The 24,142-nt window shown below is 43.5% G+C and overlaps 1 protein-coding gene across 1 annotated transcript in view; it reads right to left on the bottom strand.

The window, feature by feature from the left end:
- Window positions 1–337: 337 nt before the first annotated feature.
- Ccn overlaps window positions 338–24,142 on the bottom strand; it is a 1,015,103-nt gene continuing 991,298 nt past the window's right edge. The window contains exon 6 of the mRNA XM_067148009.2: window positions 338–772. Coding sequence (XP_067004110.2) covers window positions 338–772 — 435 coding nt within the window. The remainder of the gene's footprint in view (window positions 773–24,142) is intronic.

The raw sequence follows: 24,142 nt of genomic DNA on the forward strand, positions 1-24,142 counted from the left end.
ACGCTGTTTGACTATTCCTAGACAGTCTGATACAAGCCCACAGTGATCAGGATACACGCGCAACGAACCCCTTGTCTGCATAGGTAGCTCAGGGAAAACAACACGTGTAACAAAATATCATGAGCTATCTAGGTTGTGAGAGAGTATTAAGGCCCCCGGTTACTAATCCAGAAATTTAAAACGTAAATCAAATAAGTGGCAGTACTTAGTGTTTGTTGGTGGATAATTGGGGTTTGGAACGTGCGGGCACTGTACGGTTGGTCAGTTGCCAGGAAGGCCACAGTCCTGGAGGCACTCAGGAGGGACGCACGACCGCGCTCCCCGGCGGGGTGACTAGCTAGGGAGCCGCCGTCCGATGAACTCTGTGCAGGATGACTTCACCGTCACTGTTGGTAGCCGGCGCGGTTACAGCTCCACCTCCTCCTCCTCCGTCATCAGTACTGCACGTGCTGGCACAGTGGCACTTTAGCACCCACTGCACGTTGAAGATCACAGTGTGCCAGTGATGGTGCGACGACTCAGCTTCGTGCTGGCTCTCCGCCACCCAGAACGAGGATCCTGGCTGTGACAGCGCCAGAACCGCTTCTGCAGTGCTCCGTCGGCACCAGAACTCCACCCTGATGGTCGTGCTGAGCTGAGGCTCGCAGCACTGTCCGTTGCCAGCGCACATGCCGCAGAACTTTGGTCTGAAGCGCTTACGGCTGCGGCAAGGACCCACTCGGAGCCGAACGGGACCACTCACCCGCTGGGTGGCTTTACACTCGTGACCTCTCTGAAAGGAGACAAAAATCTAAGTTAGGAACATTTCCTTGTTAGTGACGAAAAAAGTGATATCCATAAACAAAACAAACACAAACAATAAACGACTAAGGACATCTCTAAAGCAACAAACCGAAGAAAGAATTGCAAACATGGAAATTACTAGTGAATCAAAGAGTATATTTAAAGATTATCAAAAAAACAAAGAGAGCTTTAAACATATAAATATTGTTAGTGACCTACATATATGAAGAATATAAAAACCAAACTGAGGCACTGATGTAGGAACTGTTATTGTTCTAAAATGGACATCTCTGAGATAATTCAAAGAAACCTGGTAGTGTGATGATGACGACGACGATGATAATGATTGTTGTTTCAAGGGGCCTAACATGCAGGTCATCGGCCCCTAATGGTACGAAATGAGAAGAAAATCCAAAAATTCATCCACTGACTAGAATTTAAAACGTGATGATGAAAAATGAAAAGGTAAATATGAATTTAAAATAATCAGCGGAACCAACTCACAATACTGAAAGTTAAAAATAATTCTAATATTAATCCACTGGCTAGAATTCAAAAAGATGACGATGGACAATGATTATGAACTTAAAACGAACACCGGATCCGAACCGCAATGTCCCACCTTCCCAGAAACTATATTGAAAAATTAGTATTACTGACCAAGGGACTGCTAACAAGCACAATTCTGAATCGATGATTCTTGTTGTCCAAAGGGGTCCAAAATCCAAGTCAATGGCCCCTCATAATGGTACTTACGGCTATTAAAGTAGAATCATGGTATTTCTGACCAAAGGACTGCTAACAAGCACAATTCTGAATCGATGATTCTTGTTGTCCAAAGGGGTCCAAAATCCAAGTCAATGGCCCCTCATAATGGTACTTACGGCTATTAAAGTAGAATCATGGTATTTCTGACCAAAGGACTGCTAACAAGCACAATTCTGAATCGATGATTCTTGTTGTCCAAAGGGGTCCAAAATCCAAGTCAATGGCCCCTCATAATGGTACTTACGGCTATTAAAGTAGAATCATGGTATTTCTGACCAAAGGACTGCTAACAAGCACAATTCTGAATCGATGATTCTTGTTGTCCAAAGGGGTCCAAAATCCAAGTCAATGGCCCCTCATAATGGTACTTACGGCTATTAAAGTAGAATCATGGTATTTCTGACCAAAGGACTGCTAACAAACACAATTCTGAATCGATGATTCTTGTTGTCCAAAGGGGTCCAAAATCCAAGTCAATGGCCCCTCATAATGGTACTTACGGCTATTAAAGTAGAATCATGGTATTTCTGACCAAAGGACTGCTAACAAACACAATTCTGAATCGATGAATTTTGTTGTCCAAAGGGGTCCAAAATCCAAGTCAATGGCCCTTCATAATGGTACTTACGGCTATTAAAGTAGAATCATGGTATTTCTGACCAAAGGAATGCTAACAAGCACAATTCTGAATCGATGATTCTTGTTGTCCAAAGGGGTCCAAAAATGCAAGTCAATGGCCCCTCATAATGGTACTTACGGCTATTAAAGTAGAATCATGGTATTTCTGACCAAGGGAATGCTAACAAGCACAATTCTGAATCGATGTTTCTTGTTGTCCAAAGGGGTCCTAAATCCAGGTCAACGGCCCCTCATAATGGTACTTACCGCTAGTAAAGTAGAACCACTGTATTTCTCAAGTTGTGGCACTAATCAAGAGTAGCGTAGACTCGCGGTGTTCCAAACGTTATGGTACTACTCACAAGTATTGTACGTCTCACAGGTAACATAGACCTATGGTATTTCTCACATAATGGCGCCACTCGTAGGCAACGAAAACCCATGGTGTTCCTCACGTAAGTGTACTGGTCATAGGGACTCGTACTATCCCGTGGTATTCCTCAGAGAGTGGGTACTAATTACAGGCTAGGCAGACCCACAGTGTCGCTCATATAGTGCTACTAATCAGAGGCAACGCCCAGACCCGTGGTGTTTCTCACAATGGTACTAATCACAGGCAACACCCAGACCCGTGGTGTTCCCCATATAGTGGTACTAATCACAGGCAACGCCCAGACCCGTGGTGTTTCTCACAATGGTACTAATCACAGGCAACGCCCAGAACCGTGGTGTTTCTCACAATGGTACTAATCACAGGCAACGCCCAGACCCGTGGTGTTTCTCACAATGGTACTAATCAGAGGCAACGCCCAGAACCGTGGTGTTTCTCACAATGGTACTAATCACAGGCAACACCCAGACCCGTGGTGTTTCTCACAATGGTACTAATCAGAGGCAACGCCCAGACCCGTGGTGTTTCTCACAATGGTACTAATCACAGGCAACACCCAGACCCGTGGTGTTCCGCATATAGTGGTACTAATCACAGGCAACGCCCAGACCCGTGGTGTTTCTCACAATGGTACTAATAACAGGCAACGCCCAGACCCGTGGTGTTTCTCACAATGGTACTAATCACAGGCAACACCCAGACCCGTGGTGTTTCTCACAATGGTACTAATCAGAGGCAACGCCCAGAACCGTGGTGTTTCTCACAATGGTACTAATCACAGGCAACACCCAGACCCGTGGTGTTTCTCACAATGGTACTAATCACAGGCAACGCCCAGACCCGTGGTGTTTCTCACAATGGTACTAATCACAGGCAACGTCCAAACCCGTGGTGTTCCGCATATAGTGGTATTAATCAAGGGTACTGTTAACCAGTAGTGACCCATCCACTATTGTTACTGTTCACAAACCCATTGTGTACCTAACATACTGGTACCAAAAGCGACCCATGATTTTCCGCGCGTGAAGGTACTAATAACAAGTAGTTTCATGGTTCTAACACAATCATCGTCCGACTCGTTGGCTGAACGGTCAGCGTACTGGCCTTCGGTTCAGAGGGTCCCGGGTTCGATTCCCGGCCGGGTCGGGGATTTTAACCTTAATTGGTTAATTTCAATGACACGGGGGCTGGGTGTATTTGTTGTCTTCATCATCATTTCATCCTCATCACGACGTGCAGGTCGCCTACGGGCATCAAATAGAAAGACCTGCATCTGGCGAGCCAAACCCGTCCTGGGATATCCAGGCACTAAAAGCCACACGACATTTCAACACAATCATCGCTTGGTCGCCCCTTTTAGTCGCCTCTTAGGACAGGGAGGCAATATCGTGGGTGTATTATTCATCTGCGTTCCCCACCCACGGGGGGTACCTGGTAGTGTAGTGTGTTGTCTGAATATGAAGATGATAGTGTTGGGACAAACACAAACAACCAGTCCCCGAGGCAGAAGTAATCAGACGCGATTAAAATCCCCGACCCGGCCGGAAATCGAAGGCGGAACCCTCTGGACCGAAGGCATCAACGCTGACCATTCAGCCAAGGAGTCTGACAAAATTCTATAATCATCACACTGTTTGATGATTCCCTAAATCAATAATCCCAACTATCAAGTACTTTTTCTTTAATTAAATTTTTCTCTTAAAACAACCCTCATTACTACTACACGAATTTCATTCTCTTCCTGTCCGACTCGTTGGCTGAGTGATCAGCGTAATGGCCTTCGGTTCAGAGGGTCCCGGGTTCGATTCCCGGCCGGGTCGGGGATTTTAACCTTCATTGGTTAATTCCAATGGCCTGGGTGCTGGGTGTTTGTGCTGTCCCCAACATCCCTCCAACTCACACACCACACATAACACTATCCTCCACCACAATAACACGTAGTTACGTACACATGGCAGATGCCGCCCACCCTCATCGGAGGGTTTGCCTTACAAGGGCTGCACTCGGCTACAAATAGCCACACGAAATTAAATTCTCTTCCTCCTGAGATATGGACGACGGTGAATTACAGTCGAGTGCATGGAATAATGCCGATATAAGAAACAGTGGATTTGGTTAATGGAAACTTTACAACCCACCCATTTGAACCCCTTAAACTGGTCCAGCCATTCCGCTGACTTGATTGGCTGCCTACCCCTATAGGTAAGTTGTGACTATCTGAGAGGATGAAAATGAAAACCTACAACCTGTTTTCCAGTCACTAACCGGGTCAGCGATAGGATGAATGAAGCCCCCATCTTGCGGCGATGATAGGAACAGGGCCGGCTGCCGAGGCCTGTCGCACTCCTCTAGGGCAATGATTAATGACTGACAGATGAAATGAAACGATATTGGAGAGTGCTGCTGGAATGAAAGATGACAGAGAAAACTGGAGCACACGGAGAAAAACCTGTCCTGCCTCCGCTTTGTACAGCACAAATCTCGCATGGAGTGATCGGGATTTGAACCACGGAACCCAGAGGGGAGAGGCCGACGCGTTGCCGCCTGAGTCACGGAGGCGCACTATCTAAGAGAATGAACACATTTTATTTCCTTCGTATAGGGCTCCAACGAGCAAGGGGAATTTAAAACAAAAAGAAATACTGCAATGATAGTGATAATAATCTATAAAGTCACATAAAATAGAGTTTAACAAATGATTTTAAAAATTTGTTCCACTGTTTAGTTAGTAATTTACAGAAAATAAATGGTTTAAATCAGATAGAGTTGAAATAAGTCCGCCTCTGTAGTGTAGTGGTTAGACTAGTTAGTGTGATTAGCTGCAACCCCCAGAGGCCCGGGTTCGATTCTCGGCTCTGCCACGAAATTTGAAAAGTGGTACGAGGGCTGGAATGGGGTCCACTCAGCCTCGCGAGATCAACTGAGAAGAGGTGGGTTTGATTTCCACCTCGGCCATCCTGGAAGTGGTTTTCCGTGGTTTCCCACTTCTCCTCCAGGCAAATGCCGGGATGGTACCTAACTTAAAGCCAAGGCCGCTTCCCTTCATTCCTTCCAATTCCCCACCACGGCCCCTGTTCAGCATAGCTGGTGAGGCCGCCTGGGCGAGGTACTGGTCATTCTCCCCAGTTGTAAACCCCGACCCAATGTCTCACGCTCCAGGACACTGCCCTTGAGGCGGTAGAGGTGGGATCCCTCGCTGAGTCCGAGGGAAAAACCAACCCTGGAGGAAAGAAAGAAAGAAAGAAAGAAAGAAAGAAAGAAAGAAAGAAAGAAAGAAAGAGCTGAAATAAGAATTTTATTAATTTTAAACTTATTGATATTTGAAAGACACATTTTCGTTGGAATGAAACAACTAATAATTTAGGCTAAAGAGTTAGCATATAATTTTGGACACAATTTATCTTTTATGACAATGTAAATAAAGAACGATACAGGTTAACGCATTTTCATTACATTTAGTTATATTTCAATTATAATTGTTATAAGGGGTTTGTTATCGAAGAAATGGTACAAATGTTAACCTAATAAATCATATTTAATCTAACGTAAAGAAAATGTATATAACTAATATGAGTATAGCAACCACCATTGCCACGGTCAACCTTACTTTGCCAGTACCAGTAAGAGCCACTGAGCTACTGATATTAGGGAGTACAGCTGCACAGATCTGGTGTAGACACACTTTACATGTAAGTGCGTTTCATACACTGAAATTTCTTTACACAGCTCTTCTCACCAAAATCTGCCCTTTTTCATAGGTTAGCATTAGTGTGCGCGGACTTGCTTGAAGTCAAAAAGACACTAGCTCATCAAGGGGCTGTTGTGTCCAAAAAGTGCTGAGGATATTCTGCAAACAAATAAATCAAATACGAAACTAGATGAGTCGGCACGATTCCGTGTTCTTGACTATACAATCACTACGTCCATCAGGTGTAATAGAAATTCGCTCTGATGAGTTGAGAGTGTGAACAAAAACTGGAAGGACAGCCGAAGCCTTGGATCAATGTGTCCGTGACGTGAGTCGTCAGCGGAGACGGATTGTGCTTCGCGGTGACGTAAGAAGCGGTTCCGGACCATGGCCGATCGCCAGACCACTGGACGGGTGAAGCGGAAGGGGAGAAGGCGCCTTGCCGGCGTCCGGTTACGACGCATTAGGCAGATGTGCCTGTGACAGTAATTATATTACAGTCTGTCCCATTCGGAATTCTCTCGCATGTTAAACGTCGAGGCTGGACAACGTTACGGAACTAATGGATGGTTAGCTTGAGAGGAACGAGTTCTGCACCTAACTAATGCAAGTTAATTGGACTTTAGATTACGAGATACGACTTTCCTCTGGTACAACCAATTCCAAACCTAATGGCCAGGCAAGGTGATAAAAATAATTTACATTGAAATACAAATGGCAAATGTGTCTGACACTTAAAATAACACTTAATTCGATATTCCTCACCATGAACATTTGTCGGGTGTCAAATACGAACTAATTTTTATGAAAATAACCACAACTTGTGATACCCAGGGGCTCTCAAATTAGGGCCCTGTAGATCTCTTTTTTTCCTTCGCCAGTCCTTCTATTATTGATTGCATGTGATTCCTCCCTCCGACAAGGAAAGCGTCTAACGTGAGCCACGGCTGTTGCAGTAAGAAAACATTTTTTTGTTATTTGTTTTACGTCGCACCGACACAGATAGGTCTTATAGCGACGATGGGATAGGAAAGGCCTTGGAATTGGAAGGAAGCGGCCGTGCCCTTAATTAAGGTACAACCCCAGCATTTGCCTGGTGTGAAAATGGGAAACCACGGAAAACCATCTTCAGGGCTGCTGACAGTGGGGTTCGAACCCACTATCTCCCCGATGTAAGCTAACAGCTGCGCGCCCCTGACCGCACGGCCACCTCGCCGGTAGTAAGAAAACTATACATGCTAGTTTTGCTATGGCAAACATTGAGGTGATAGTACTGTAGTTCATGTCCTATTTTCTTATTGACAACATCAGAAAATCTTACAAGAATGTAAATATGCGACTCCTGCTCTAATTGCCCGCAACATGGTACGTCCTCAATCTTTACTCTCCATCTTCTTCTTCTTCTTCTTCTTCTTATTCTTCTTCTTCTACCGCATTTTCCCGCAACTATCGGGTCGTGGGTGAATTTGGTCCAGTTTTGCGGTTGGATGCCCTTCCTGACGCCAAACCTATGTGGAGATACGTAATTACTATTGCGTGTTTCTGTGGTGGTTGGTGGTGTAGTGTATTGTCTAAGTATGAAGAGCAAAATGTTTGGACAAACACAAATACCCAGTCCCCGGTTCAGAAGAATTAATCAGACGCGAATAAAATCCCCGACACGGCCAGGAACCGGACCCGAGACCCTGTGAACCGAAGGCCTCAACGTTGACCATTCAGCCAATGCTTTACTCTCCACCCTTATTCAATCTAATCCCTTCACACAAATTTACCATATTCCATTTTAAATAATAGGCCTATATTTATTCGAATTGTAAACTGTTTTTATCGATTATCTTCTTCATACTGGCCTTTTCCTGTTTACCTGATGTCGGCACTCTGTACAGAATTTACCCAGTTTTACGGCTGGGTGCCTTTCTTAACGCCAACCCTACGTGGAGGGATGTATATACTATTGGATATTTCTGTAGTGGCTTGTAGTGTGATTCATTTGGTGGAAATGAAGATGTTTATTAAGACGAACACAAATACGAAGCCCCGAGCGACGCAATTTTACCAAGCGAAATTAAAATCTCGGGCGGCCCGCCCAGGATTCGAACCCGCGACCCCATGAACCGAAGGAACATGTTCTTAAAACGATGCAAATTAACACTTTCACTCCTATGAAAGCTATACGATACTACTCGGTGGTTACATGGGAGGTAGGCTTTTATCCTGTCTTTTTAGTCTGCAAGCAAATTGGTACTACAGTCTTGAAGTCGAACATAAATGGCAATGGTATTTAACAACGAGTCACCCGTGAATCATTTCTTACAAGTAGGAATTGTTAAAAACGTTTTTTCTTTCCCTCATTTAGCATTCAAGTTCCACTGACTGGATTTTTACAGTTTCTAGAGACACCAAGGTATCCCATCGGGCCGCTGAAGAAACACCTGAGTGGTAAGCGATTTAACGGGGACGATACGGTCGTTCCACATGCCGTCATGACGTGGCAACAGGAACTAGGTACAGATTTCTTCCATGCCGACATCACTGTCTTGGTCTGCCTTTGAAACAATTGATCGGACAATAAATGTTGAATATGTTCGTTATTAACGCGTATGAATTTCCTACTGCTGCTTATCCTTATAACTGCGTATAAAATAGGATTTCTCCGTGCGAGTTCTTGTTAACATATTTTTTTGAATCTACCTCATATTACAAGGAGTTATGTTAAGAAAATATAACGAAAGAAGATAAGTGAATAAATAAAGACATGAAAACGAAAACAAAAGGAATACATGAAAATTTAAAGTTTTTGTACGAGTATGTAATACAAATGTCACAATCAGTCCCATACCAATTACTTCAGAATTTTCAGAAAATACCTATAATATATCACTTTGCCCACCCGGTGCCCATTTTCGTTAAGACGTTGAAGTCTGAACGATATGACACCGTGGTTAGCCGGTTCGAGTCCCGATGGTCAAATTTTGATCATCAAACTGTTGGCCGGTATGATAGGGGAGGTGGTGGTATACAATTTCTAATCAGTTCGTTGCGTGCCAAAAGCCTGCATTTCATTTCAAACCTCTCCGCAGTGCTCATATGGAGTAAGAGCATATGACGTTTTTGATGGCGATTTATCCTTCGGTTGGGGAAGTTAAGCCTTGAGCAAACCCCTTGGTGCTATTCGATAGGAGTAGGCTATGTCCCTTCCTACTACTATATATCACGGCATTCATTTCATCTCATTAATTCCTCTGATGAGGTTGACGTCAGGAAGGGCATCCGTTCATAAAATCCCGCCACGACAAACTCATCTCACATCATACCTGATGCCATAGAGAAACTGGACAAGAGTTGGACAAACAAACCTATAAGATATAACTTTACATGTATCGTAAAGCAATTGAAATGCAGGTACCCTGAAATTCACACACCGTTACAAAATATAAGCCAAAACATTCAGTTACCACACAATCATGTAGAAATTCGCAGATTACTTAAACATTTCCCATCACATAGAAATTGGCACGAAGTTTATAAGGTTTAATTTGGTGTGGCTATTTCTAGTCGAGGGTAGCCGATGTAAGGCAGACCCTCCAATGAGGGTGGGCGGCATCTGCCATGTGTAGGTAATTGCGCGTTATTGCGGTCGAGGATAGTGTTATGTGTGGTGTGTGAGTTGCAGAGAGGTTGGGACAGTTCAAACACTTAGCCCCCAGGCCATTGGAATTAACCAATGAAGGTTAAAATCCCCGACCCGGCCGGGAGTCGAACCCGGGACCGTCTGAACAGAAGGCCAGTACGCTGACCATTCAGCCATTAGTAGGAGAGTTTATAAGTTATTGGAGCTTTTTCTTGAAGCATTTTAGGTAAAAAGGCTCTAAAAGTGCTGCAGGTAATGAATTCCAGTCGACAGTTCCCTGATTTACAAACGAATACTTACAACATTTTTCCCACCGGTGTTAATTTTGTCATCATCCTTTAGAAATGGGAAGAGTTAAGTTATGGTGTAACTGTGACGCGTGCAGTTCACTAATCGGGACTGGGGCTCAGACTCTAATGTTCCTTTAGTTTCGTGGGTACACACTCAAAATTATGTACACGATTGAACACGGATATCTACTGAACAAGTAAATAAATCGACTGCAAATGTTAAACTCACGTGAAGAGATTTATAAAAAACCGTAAGCTGACAACGTAGCTCAGAGGTACTGCATCGGTATTCACAACAAGACACTTTGGATTTAATTCCCGCTGATGGCGAATTATATTTTTCTACCATAAAAATACGCATTTTCAAATTCTAAAACGGTTAAGCATTTTATTTAAGAAGATGGCTGCGGAGTTCGAAGCGGTTATTGGCGAGAAGCCGAGGAAACACTTCAGTTTGAAGGGAGATGGACAATCGGAACTGAACTCTGGATTTATTGCATTCTTCACTGGTCGACATCATTAGGACCTCAGTGATGATTCATGTATTGCGAAGATAAATTCTGAGGACACTAGCACCACTAGTGAAGAAAAGTTGTTGTTGTTGTTGTTGTTGTTGTTGTTGTTGTTGATGATGATGATGATGATGATGATGATGATGATGATGATGATGATGATGCTCATTGTTTAAAGGTCAGCGGCCCCGAATGGTACGAGATAAGTTGAAACATAATGGCAGTTAAAATTCCAAAATTCCAGAATTCAAAACAAGATGATGAATGATTGAATATGAATTTCAAATAATCAGCGGGTCAAACTCACAATATTGAAAGTTTATATAATTCCAAAATCCATCAACTGACTAGAATTCAAAAGGACGACTATGATGATGATGATGTTGATGACGATTATTGTTGTTAAAAGGGGCCTAACATCGAGGTCATCGACCCCTAATGGTACAAAATGAAAAAACAAAAAGGTCAAATTCATCCACTGATCAAAATAAAATAAAAAATGTCATGAAGAATGATTGGATGGACATGAACCCAACAAAAACAAAAAACAACCAACCAAACAAAAAAAACAGTGGATCAGACTCAAAAAAATCGTAAATAATAGTATTACTGACCAAGGGACCATTTATAAAGCACGATGCTTGATGTCTAAAGGGGTGCAAAATCCACTTCTAAGGCCCCACAGAATGGTACATGTCGCGAGTAAAGTAGAACCATTGTATTTGTCATGTTGGGGTACTAATCAAAAGTAGCGGAGATTCACGGTGTTCCACACAAGATGGTACTACTCACAAGTATTGTACTTCGTATAGGTAACGCAAACCTATGGTGTTTCTCATACAATGGCGCCACTCTTAGCCAACGCAAACCGATGAGTTTCTTCACCTAGGTGTACTAACCACACATCCCGTGGTGTTCCTCACATAGTGGGTACTAATCACAGGCAACGGAGACCCACGGTGTTGTTCATATAGTGGTACAACTCACAGGCAACGCCCAGACCCGCGGTGTTGCTCACATGGGTATGACGCACGGGTGCTGGAAACCCACAGGAGAATCCCCTCTTACTGCTACTAATCACAAACCTATTTCGTACCTAATATAGTGGTACTACTCGCAAGTACAGGCAACCCATGGTCTTCCCCACGTGTTGGTACGAATCAAAAGTAGTTTCATGGTTCTAATTCAATCTTCCCTTGCTTGCTCCTTTTAGTCGCCTCTCACGACAGGCAGGGGATACCTTGGGTGTATTTTTCGTCTGCGTCCCCCACCCATAGGGGGTAAAGAGAGAGAGAAAGAAGAAGGGATAAAAAGAAGAAGACGGTTTTCGAAGTGACGGACGAAGAAGGGCTAGGGCCACGAAGGGCGTGAAAATGAAAGACTCCCTAGGCCTCGAATGCTCTAATACAGTCGGGGTCGGAAACGAACAAGAGTTAACCAAGGGAGGTCGGATAGGATAGACGAAAGTGAGGAGCCTGGCACAAGTAAGTGGAAGCAATACCAAGACTCAGCTAAGGGCCCCGTGGTCGCCAATCCACACTCCCAAGTTGAGAGCCTCTTGGGTCCCTGTTAGTCGCCTCTTACGAGAGGCAGGGGATACCGCGGGTGTATTCTATATGTGCGGCCCCCACCCGCAGGGGGTAGTGTGTTTGGTCCGCGAGAGGTATTTCATTTCCCTCAAGTCCGCCGGGAAGCCGGTTAGGACCGCACCTATCCGCCACCTGGGGCGGCCACGTGGGAGTATCACCTCGCCCCCCGCTACGCCAGCGTAGTAGGTTCGTGGAAAAGACGACTATGAACAATGATTCTTCTTCTTAAAGTAATTCAGTCTAATGACTGGTTTGCCCCTGCGATGAGTCTTCTCTTGCTGGGTCGATTCTATGCAGTACGTTTTGCATCTGCATAACTGATGCATATCATCGTGAATGTCTTTCATGGTCTTCCACGAAGAAGTTTTCCAAGTATTTCACGTTCAAAAATTTCCATCAAAACATTCATGTCTAAGCCTATGTCCCATGATTATTACTTAAAACACACCGTGGATTCGACCTTCCCATAAAAAAACTTAAGACAATGGTATAAACTGGACAAGAGACTGCTTCCAAAGCAAAATCCTAAATCCATGATGCTTGTTGTCTAAAGGGGTCCAAAATTCAGGTCACTGGCCCATCATAATAGTAATAACCGCTGGTGAAATAGAACCATGGCGTTCCCCATATAGCGGTACTAATCACAAGTAACGTAGACTCTCGGAGTTCCTCAAACAGTGGTACTAAGCACAGGTAATGTACTACTCATAGATAACGCAGACCTTTTGGTGTTCCTCATATAATGGCACCACTCATAGGTAACGCAGACCCATGGTGTTCCTCGCATAGTGGTACCAATCACAGAAGTTGCCCAGAACCGTGGTGTTTCTCACATTGTGTTACTAATCATAGGCAACGCAGATCCACAGTGTCGCTCATATAGTGGCATTAATCACAGGCAACGCCTAGACGCATGGGGTTTCTCACACAATGGTACTAATCACAGGTAACGTAGACCTATGCTGTTCCTCAAATAGTGATATTAATCACAGGTAACGTAAATACACGGTGTTTCGCATGTAGTGGTACGAATTACGGATACTGTAAACCAACAGCGATCCATCCACTTTTATTTTGCTATTTGTTTTACGTCGCACCGGCACAGATAGGTCTTATGGCGACGATGGGAAAGGAAAGGCCTAGAAATGGGAAGGAAGCGTCCATGGCCTTAACTAAGGTACAGCCGCAGCAATTGCCTGGTGTGAAAATGGGAAACCATGGAAAACGATCTTCAGGGCTGCCAACAGTGGGGTTCGAACCCACTATCTCCAGGACGCAAGCTCACAGCTGCGCGCTCCTAACCGCACGGCCAACTCGCCCGGTCCCTCCCCTTTAATACTAATCACAGACCCATGGTGTTCCTAACATAGCGGCACTAATCGCAAGTAAAGTCGACCCATGGTTTTCCTCGTGTGATGGTACTAATCACAGGTAATTTCGTGGTTGAAAATCCATCATCCCTTGGTCGCCCCTCACGACAGACAGGTGTATTCTTCGTCTGCGTCCCCCACTCACGGGGGGGGGGGTGGAGAAGAAAGAATGGGCAAGAAGTTGTGAATGCTGTTGCCAACATCGTTGGGCATATTTGCAATAGCAGCCTACGCACAATAAGAATTATGTTTTAAGATTTTTTACGGATATTTGGAGGAATATCAGCTGCCACTCGATTTAAACCTCTGCGATAGGTAGAATGTTTGGGAAAAAAGTACTCCATATTTACGACAATGGCACGCGCATTCATGTGCACACTTGCAAGTTCTGCTACATCGAAATGCTTATTTTTGCGCTACGAAACATAACACCCAAAAGGACCGAGCTCGATAGCTGCAATCGCGTAAGTGCGGCCAGTATCCAGTATAAATACTCTTGACATAACAACACAGTAACTTTACAGGTAATATAAACCCATGGCGATCCTCTCTGAATGTTACTAATCACACACTCATGGTGTTCCTCATATAATGGTACTAATCGCAGGTAACGTCGACCCATGCTATTCCTCACGTAATTGTACTTTCTCTTTTCTATATGGTTATGGAATTCTACAAAGGAACTCACAGATGTAGCAGTTTGGAGTGACACCACCACACTAGTCTGATTTGGAACACGTAACCCTTTAATTTAAAGCGTGAAGCGACCGTATGTTACAATCTTTCCAATTAATTAATGATTTAATTTCGTGTGGCTATTGCTAGCCTGCCGGCCCCCACGGTGTAAGGGTAGCACGCCTACCTGTTACTTGGAGGTCCCGGTTTCAATTTCAGGCTCAGACAGGGATTTTTACCTGAGGGCTGGTTTGAGGTCCACTCAGCATGCGTGATTACATTTGAGGAGCCATCTGACGGCGAGATAGCTGGACTGGTCTAGAGAGCCAAGAATAACGGCAGAGAGGTATGTAGAGATATGTAGGCCTTCGGGGCTGTTGTGCCATCGGGTTTAGGTATTCCAATCCTAGTGCAGCCCCTGAAAGACGGATCCTCCGCTGAGAACGGGTAGCATCTGCTGTGTATAGAAAACTGCGTGTTATTGCCATGGATTTACATCCAGTCCTCCAACCAAGCGAATTAACTATTTGTAACATAATGCTGATGATGCTTGTTATTTAAAGAGGCCTAACAGGTAGGTCATCGGCCGCTAAGAGTAGGAGGTACAACGAAATGAGACGATAACGATAATTAAAACTTCAAAATGTACCCACTGACTAGAATCTGAAACGAACAATGTTGAAGAATGACGGTGAATTCAAAACAATTAGTAGATCCAACTCACAATGCCTTATTTCTGAGATGATGCTTGTTCTCCAAAGGGGTCTAAAATCCAGGTCACCGGCCCATCACTATTGTACTAATCATTGGTAGAGTAGACCCATGACGTTTATCACATAATGGTACTTCTCACAGGTATTGCAGACCCATGGTATTTCTCATATAATAGTAATACTCACAGGTGACTCAGAGCCATGGTGTTCCTCATATAGTGGTACCAGTCACAGTTACGTAGACCCATGGTGTTCCTCACATAGTGATACTAATCACAGTTCCCAAACTTCTGGTAACATAGACTCATGGTGTTCCTCACATAGTGGTACTAATCACACGTAATGAGGACCCATTGTTTTTCTCAAGTAATGGTACCAATCACAGGTGATATAGACCCTTGGTGTTCCTCACATAATGGTACCAATCACAGGTAATGTAGACCCTTGGTGTTCCTCACATAATGGTACCAATCACAGGTAATGTAGACCCTTGGTGTTCCTCACATAGTAGTAGTAATAATTTCGTGTGGCTATTTCTAGCCTATGAGGGTGGGTGGTATCTGCCATGTGTACGTAACTGCGTGTTATTGTGGTGGAGGGTAGTGTTACATGTGGTATGTGAGCTTCAGAATATTGGGACAGCAAAAACACCCAGCCCCCCGACCATTGGAATTAACCAATGAAGGTTAAAATCTCCGACCCGGCCGGGAATCGATCCCGGGGCTCTCTGATACGAAGTTCAGTACGCTGACCATTCAGCCAATAGTAATAGTAGTATTAGTGGTACCAATCACAGGTAACGTAGACCCGTGGTGTTCCTCACATTATGGTACTAATCACAGGTAACGTAGACCCGTGGTGTTCCTCACATTATGGTACTAATCACAGGTAACGTAGACCCGTGGTGTTCCTCACATTATGGTACCAATCACAGGTAACGTAGACCCGTGGTGTTCCTCACATTATGGTACTAATCACAGGTAACGTAGACCCGTGGTGTTCCTCACATTATGGTATCAATCACAGGTAACGTAGACTCATGGTGTTCCTCACATTATGGTACTAATCACAGGTAACGTAGACCCTTGGTGTTCCTCACATTATGGTACTAATCACAGGTAACGTAGACCCTTGGTGTTCCTCACATTATGGTACTAATCACAGGTAACGTAGACCCGTGGTGTTCCTCACATTATGGTACCAATCACAGGTAACGTAGACCCGTGGTGTTCCTCACATTATGGTACTAATCACAGGTAACGTAGACCCGTGGTGTTCCTCACATTATGGTACTAATCACAGGTAACGTAGACCCGTGGTGTTCCTCACATTATGGTATCAATCACAGGTAACGTAGACTCATGGTGTTCCTCACATTATGGTACTAATCACAGGTAACGTAGACCCTTGGTGTTCCTCACATTATGGTACTAATCACAGGTAACGTAGACCCGTGGTGTTCCTCACATTATGGTACCAATCACAGGTAACGTAGACCCGTGGTGTTCCTCACATTATGGTACTAATCACAGGTAACGTAGACCCGTGGTGTTCCTCACATTATGGTACTAATCACAGGTAACGTAGACCCGTGGTGTTCCTCACATTATGGTACCAATCACAGGTAACGTAGACCCGTGGTGTTCCTCACATTATGGTACTAATCACAGGTAACGTAGACCCGTGGTGTTCCTCACATAGTGGTACTACTCACAGGTAACGTAGACCCGTGGTGTTCCTCACATTATGGTACCAATCACAGGTAACGTAGACCCGTGGTGTTCCTCACATTATGGTACTAATCACAGGTAACGTAGACCCGTGGTGTTCCTCACATTATGGTACCAATCACAGGTAACGTAGACCCGTGGTGTTCCTCACATTATGGTACCAATCACAGGTAACGTAGACCCGTGGTGTTCCTCACATTATGGTACTAATCACAGGTAACGTAGACCCGTGGTGTTCCTCACATAGTGGTACTACTCACAGGTAACGTAGACCCGTGGTGTTCCTCACATAGTGGTACTACTCACAGGTAACGTAGACCAGTGGTGTTCCTCACATTATGGTATCAATCACAGGTAACGTAGACTCATGGTGTTCCTCACATTATGGTACTAATCACAGGTAACGTAGACCCTTGGTGTTCCTCACATTATGGTACTAATCACAGGTAACGTAGACCCGTGGTGTTCCTCATATTATTGTACTAATCACAGGTAACGTAGACCCATGGTGTTCCTCACGTAATGGTACTAATCGCATGTAATCTTAATATTCCAAATCCATCATCCCGGAGTCGTCCCTTTCAGTCGCCTCTTACAACAGGCAGGGGATACCGTGGGTGTATTTATAATATCCTTGACCCTGCTGGAACTTAAAGACGGTGCCCTCTGAACCGTTCAGCCAAGGAGACGAATGAATTTCCCTTGTAAACGTTGATTTATATTCGTAATGCCACCACGGAAACTATACATTCGGAAACGTTGTGTTGTAAAATGCGTTTAGAAATACGGAAAGACAGGGGAGCCCAATAATTAGGCGTCGTACATAGTCAGTATGTTAAAATGAATACACATTTATCAAGCCATAACTTTTGCAAAGACCGGCCACATCCCTGTATACTGTTACATGCAGTTGAGAAACGGATAGCTTGTTGTCGTTATACATGAAAATTTGGGTGCACTGATAATCGAAAGCCATAATCGGGACATAATTTTGTCATGGCAGCCTATGTGGTAAGTCACGATCATCCCGTATACTACAGTATACCATGGAACGGGACGCCTTGGTATCTGATACCCGCAGCACACTCGTGCAGTACGTGATATCATCATCTCGGGCGTATCTTTCCTAACCCGCTATTGGAAGCAACAGCGAACACATTATCATATTGAAGTTGTTTTTTTCCATTTTTTTCTTTATTGGTGCCTGCTCTTTGACACGAATCGTGACATGGGCTTAGATGGAGTGTACCTCATCACCGATACCATGTTTCTCATTTATTTGCGGACTGAATCTCAAATGGGAGCAGGTCTGGCGATGTCGCACTGCTTGCCTGATTTCACTCACAAATGAGTCTCGTTGCTTTCAAATGGAGTTATGTCCGTCCTATTTTTTTTATTTTTTTTATTTTTTTATTCAGCCCCTCTGCGATTGTCACTTCTAGTGATGGGATGTCACTAAAGTACATAACAGTGTTACCTGTTGATAGGTGAACTGATAACGTTTAGTTCAGAATTTCCTCCCGTGAATATCTTGACTGCATTTTGAAAGTGTTCGCTGTGTTTGTTTTTGTTTCCAGTTTTAAACGAACACAAATATTTAGTATGTGTTACGGTAAAAATAATTAGTCCAAAATGATTATGTAATATGCTGTTATTATGTAGCTTATAACAACCAGTGTCTTTTTATCTTTTATAAATATAGATTAATTATTCACCCTTACCCGTCATTTAAAATATATCAATACTTGTTGAGGGACTAATGAAATTTTACCTTTGCTAGTGATATTGAAAGCTTGCAACTACTCTTAGACAAACTTACTATATTTGAGGAAGGCATGGTGTCTAAGTTTCAACTAGAAAAATGCAAAACTGGTGGTTTTCGACAGAGAAATGAGTAGAGCTACTCGGAAACACAAAGGTCAACAAATCCAACAAGTGAACAAATTTAGCTATCTTAGTTGTTGGATAACGGATGATTTGAGCCCACACCTGGAAATTAGGAGCAGAAAATATATTAGTATTATTTGATGTACATTTAAAATATTCCTTACACCCTTGCTTAAAAAAATATTTTCAATACTTACACGGTTTAACAGAATACTATCCAAAATACGCATGTAGGCCTATATATTATGTAGTCGCTGCTTATTTATTCTCTCTATCTACAGTTGGCTACCGGACCCGTGGTGTAGGGATAGCGTGCTTGCCTATTACCCGGAGGCCACGGGTTCAATTCCCGGTCTAGTCAGGGATTTTTACCTGGACCTGAGGGCTCGTTCGAGGTCCACTCAGCCTACGTGATTAGAATTGAGGAGCTATGTGATGGTGTGATAGCGGCCCTGGTCTAAGAATAACGGCCGAGAGGATTCGTTGCGCTGAGCACACGACACCTTGCGATCTGCAGGCCTTCGAACTGAGCAGCGGTCGCTTGGTAGGCCAAGGCCCTTCAAGGTCTGTAGTGCCATGGGGGGGGGGGGGAGGGATCTACAGTTGGCTAATCACCCATTCATTCCCTTATTCGTGTGCTCATGTACTTTCTTTCTTTCTACCAGCCTGCCTATTCTACTATTCTACTCTATAAAATAAATTAAAAATTAATAATTAAAAACCTAAATAAAATTCAATATCAATATCAATACCAATATAAAAATCAAAATCAAAATCAAAATCAAATTATATCAAATCGCCGACTTTGAATTGTACGACTGAGGATGACCTGAAGGCCAAAACCGGTACCATAAACATGGACATGATTTAATTTATAGTCATTCCATTTTAGTGTTGTCTGGAATGGGGGATGATTTTCCTCTTACTCTCCTAAAACATTATCAATACGGATCGACGGATCGATTTGTACTAAAGAACAAGATCCAATACTTTGGAAGTTTATTTCGAGTACAATGCGGTGGTGAAAATTAAATATAACGAAGTTGCTGTCGTTAGTTGTTCAAGGCACTAATCCGTACTGCAGGTATCCATCACAATATTTCCTTATTTTCTCTTCAACTGCAACATCTCGGGACGCACCCGAACTAGAAGAGAAACTACCCAACAGCTTATCAATGTCACCATCTTCATCTTTAACGCCTATTGTAAACACTTTTAAACCAACAACAATTAAAGAAGAAACTTAAAAAATGGTCGTAATTATTGTGCTATTTCAGGAGGAAAATGAGCATATCCAAACCATTCAAAAGCACAAAATATGTAATTGCATTTGAAATACCAACCAACCAACCAACCAACCAACCAACCAACCAACCAACCAACCAACCAACCAACCAACCAACCAACCAACCAACCAACCAACCAACCAACCAACCAACCAACCAACCAACCAACCAACCAACCAACCAACCAACCAACCAACCAACCAACCAACCAACCAACCAACCAACCAACCAACCAACCAACCAACCAACCAACCAACCAACCAACCAACCAACCAACCAACCAACCAACCAACCAACCAACCAACCAACCAACCAACCAACCAACCAACCAACCAACCAACCAACCAACCAACCAACCAACCAACCAACCAACCAACCAACCAACCAACCAACCAACCAACCAACCAACCAACCAACCAACCAACCAACCAACCAACCAACCAACCAACCAACCAACCAACCAACCAACCAACCAACCAACCAACCAACCAACCAACCAACCAACCAACCAACCAACCAACCAACCAACCAACCAACCAACCAACCAACCAACCAACCAACCAACCAACCAACCAACCAACCAACCAACCAACCAACCAACCAACCAACCAACCAACCAACCAACCAACCAACCAACCAACCAACCAACCAACCAACCAACCAACCAACCAACCAACCAACCAACCAACCAACCAACCAACCAACCAACCAACCAACCAACCAACCAACCAACCAACCAACCAACCAACCAACCAACCAACCAACCAACCAACCAACCAACCAACCAACCAACCAACCAACCAACCAACCAACCAACCAACCAACCAACCAACCAACCAACCAACCAACCAACCAACCAACCAACCAACCAACCAACCAACCAACCAACCAACCAACCAACCAACCAACCAACCAACCAACCAACCAACCAACCAACCAACCAACCAACCAACCAACCAACCAACCAACCAACCAACCAACCAACCAACCAACCAACCAACCAACCAACCAACCAACCAACCAACCAACCAACCAACCAACCAACCAACCAACCAACCAACCAACCAACCAACCAACCAACCAACCAACCAACCAACCAACCAACCAACCAACCAACCAACCAACCAACCAACCAACCAACCAACCAACCAACCAACCAACCAACCAACCAACCAACCAACCAACCAACCAACCAACCAACCAACCAACCAACCAACCAACCAACCAACCAACCAACCAACCAACCAACCAACCAACCAACCAACCAACCAACCAACCAACCAACCAACCAACCAACCAACCAACCAGCCAGCCAGCCAGCCAGCCAGCCAACCAGCCAACCAACCAACCAACCAGCCAGCCAGCCAGCCAGCCAGCCAGCCAACCAACCGTAACCTAGTAAACTATTATAAATAAATTCCATTAGGCAACATCTCCGTCCATGGACTCATGATCGGTGCTCAAGGCACAATCCGTAAATTTCTCGCGCAGCTGTGGGATTCTCTTGGTCTTAACCGGACACGACTTCAGGACATCGCTTTCGCTGCAGTACGAGGTAAAATAACTATACTCCGCAGTCATCTATACAGCATCTGATGAGCTGTGCATCATGGTATGTTCCAGATGTATTTCCGAGCCTTGTGATTGTTATTTCTATCTAGCACATTATAGAAAATTCACCCATGACTTGGAAGATATAGTGATTGTGTAGCTGCTATGCGTTGCCCTTGTGCAAGCCTCCTCATGGGGAAAGTTTTATATTAATTTTAGTAATTAACTAGCTGATGTATCCGTGCTTCGCTACGGAATTTTACGTCGCATACAGAATTCTAGGTTAGGTAGTGTACATGTTGTGAGCAAGATTGTATTAAATTGCATAGCTCTTAACGTTACCCTAAAAACACGACGGGAAGTCACAAAACGCCTTTTCTCATATAAAGACTGAGTTAGGGAATTTTCCTTTTAATGGTAGGCCCGCTTGCCTATCATCAGTAACAATCAGTTTGGGGAGTTTTCATTATAATGGTAGACACTCACTCTCCACCTGCATGTTTACATCCTCAGAAAGACTGCCTTTGTGGTTTTCCCAACTAAAATGAATATAAATCATTACAATGACGTCATTAGGAATATCACGATCAAATTCAATGCTTTCATATGAAATACTCGGTCAAATGAAAGACACACATTTTCTCACTTTTAACGAACAGGACTACGCTGCCGATCTAACAGTCCAAAGTTCCAGAGCTGGAATGATCAAAGCCGCAGACAGCCATGATCCGTGAACACTCTTAGTATTTTTCGGCGGGAAGGGGTCGAATAGTCAAGACTCCAAGGGCAAAAACTATGCCCTTTTACTAATCTGTTTCCTAGGAGTACCCGATGAATCGGCGGCGCAAAAATCTATCTGACTTGGAGGCAACTTTTTCCTCCAAGCCAGAGGAGAAACCCCCTTATCACTGCTAATTTGGAATGAAATGAATGTAGAATTTAATAAAACTGAAGATGAAGAAGCTTTTCTTAAGAAACGCGTCTTTTCAGGGTTGAATTTTGAGTTATTTAGTGAATTGTGGTACTATAATTTGGAATAGGCCTAAATTGTTATTCTAGATCCGGCCATACTACTACTACTACTACTACTACTAACTAATTAACTAACTAACTAACGAAGTTATTTCATTCCTGTCCTTTGACAGCTAAACCAATAGCTCTTGGGCCTCTTATTATTGATTTATTGATAATTTGACTTTAAATGTGTACTAAGTTAGCCTCTGCCTTAAGTATCCACACTGCTCATTCAAAACAGCGCGTCAGAGTAGGGATCGAATAGCTGGAATACTATGATGAACCACTGTGTTACGTACCAGCTGTATCAGAAAATGTATGAATCAGAGGAATAGCATGCTAAAGAAGAAAGTTTTCCAACTCCCCGGCTATTTCCCGCCAGTATTCAGTCAGACTGTTATACTCGGTACGCAGCAGTAATCCCATCTATCGGAGTTGAGAGGCAGCATAAGAGACAAAGAACATCACAACAAACAATGGTCAATGTAATATTATTGTTGATCAATGTTATGCGCTTTCGATATTGTAGGCCTTCACATTTAGTTTTCTTCCTACTCTGAAATACCACTCCTACCATAGTCGGTACGGTAAAACTGATTACAACATAAATGATCGGAAATTGAATTCCCTATAACTTTTGTTATGTAATACTTTTCGATAGGACCAGTAACATAGGTATTTAAATATTACATTTTAGGCCCCTACCCCTAAAGTACAATTTCATCCAGGGTGAATAAAATTGTTTATAGTTTAGACTGATGTTTCTTATTCTCCGACTCTATATACCGATTTTCATTAAATTCTGTTAACCCATTTTCTCGTGACTCGGCGTTGATATGGACTTAGCAACAAAATTAAAAATTAATGAATATCTGTGTATTACAGTCGGTGCGGTAAAAATTTATAAGACTTAAATGGTGGGAAATTTAATTCTATATAACTTTGGTTATGTAGTATTTATCGATACGACCACTAATATTATAAATATTTGAGAATTGAATTTTAGGCCTTCCCTAAACTACCATTTCACTCAGCGTGAATAAAATGACTTATACCCTAGATTACAGTGGCTCATTCTCCGACTATGCATTCCAATTTTCATTGAGATAGGACCACTAATAACGTAAATATTTAAGAATTAAATTTCCGACCTTCACCTAAACGACCATTTCTATCAGTGTGAATAAAATTATTTATGGCCTAGATGGTAGCGACTTATTCCCCGACTCTGCATACCGATTTTCATTAGATTATCTTTAGCCGTTTTCTAGTGATGCGCATCCATCCATCCATCCATCCATCCATCCATCCATCCATCCATCCATCCATCCATCCATCCATCCATCCATCCATCCATCCATCCATCCATCCATCCATCCATCCATCCATCCATCCATCCATCCATCCATCCATCCATCCATCCATCCATCCATCCATCCATCCATCCATCCATCCATCCATCCATCCATCCATCCATCCATCCATCCATCCATCCATCCATCCATCCATCCATCCATCCATCCATCCATCCATCCATCCATCCATCCATCCATCCATCCATCCATCCATCCATCCATCCATCCATCCATCCATCCATCCATCCATCCATCCATCCATCCATCCATCCATCCATCCATCCATCCATC

Source organism: Anabrus simplex, chromosome 5, assembly GCF_040414725.1.
Source record: "Anabrus simplex isolate iqAnaSimp1 chromosome 5, ASM4041472v1, whole genome shotgun sequence".
Taxonomy (NCBI): Eukaryota; Metazoa; Arthropoda; class Insecta; order Orthoptera; family Tettigoniidae; genus Anabrus; species Anabrus simplex.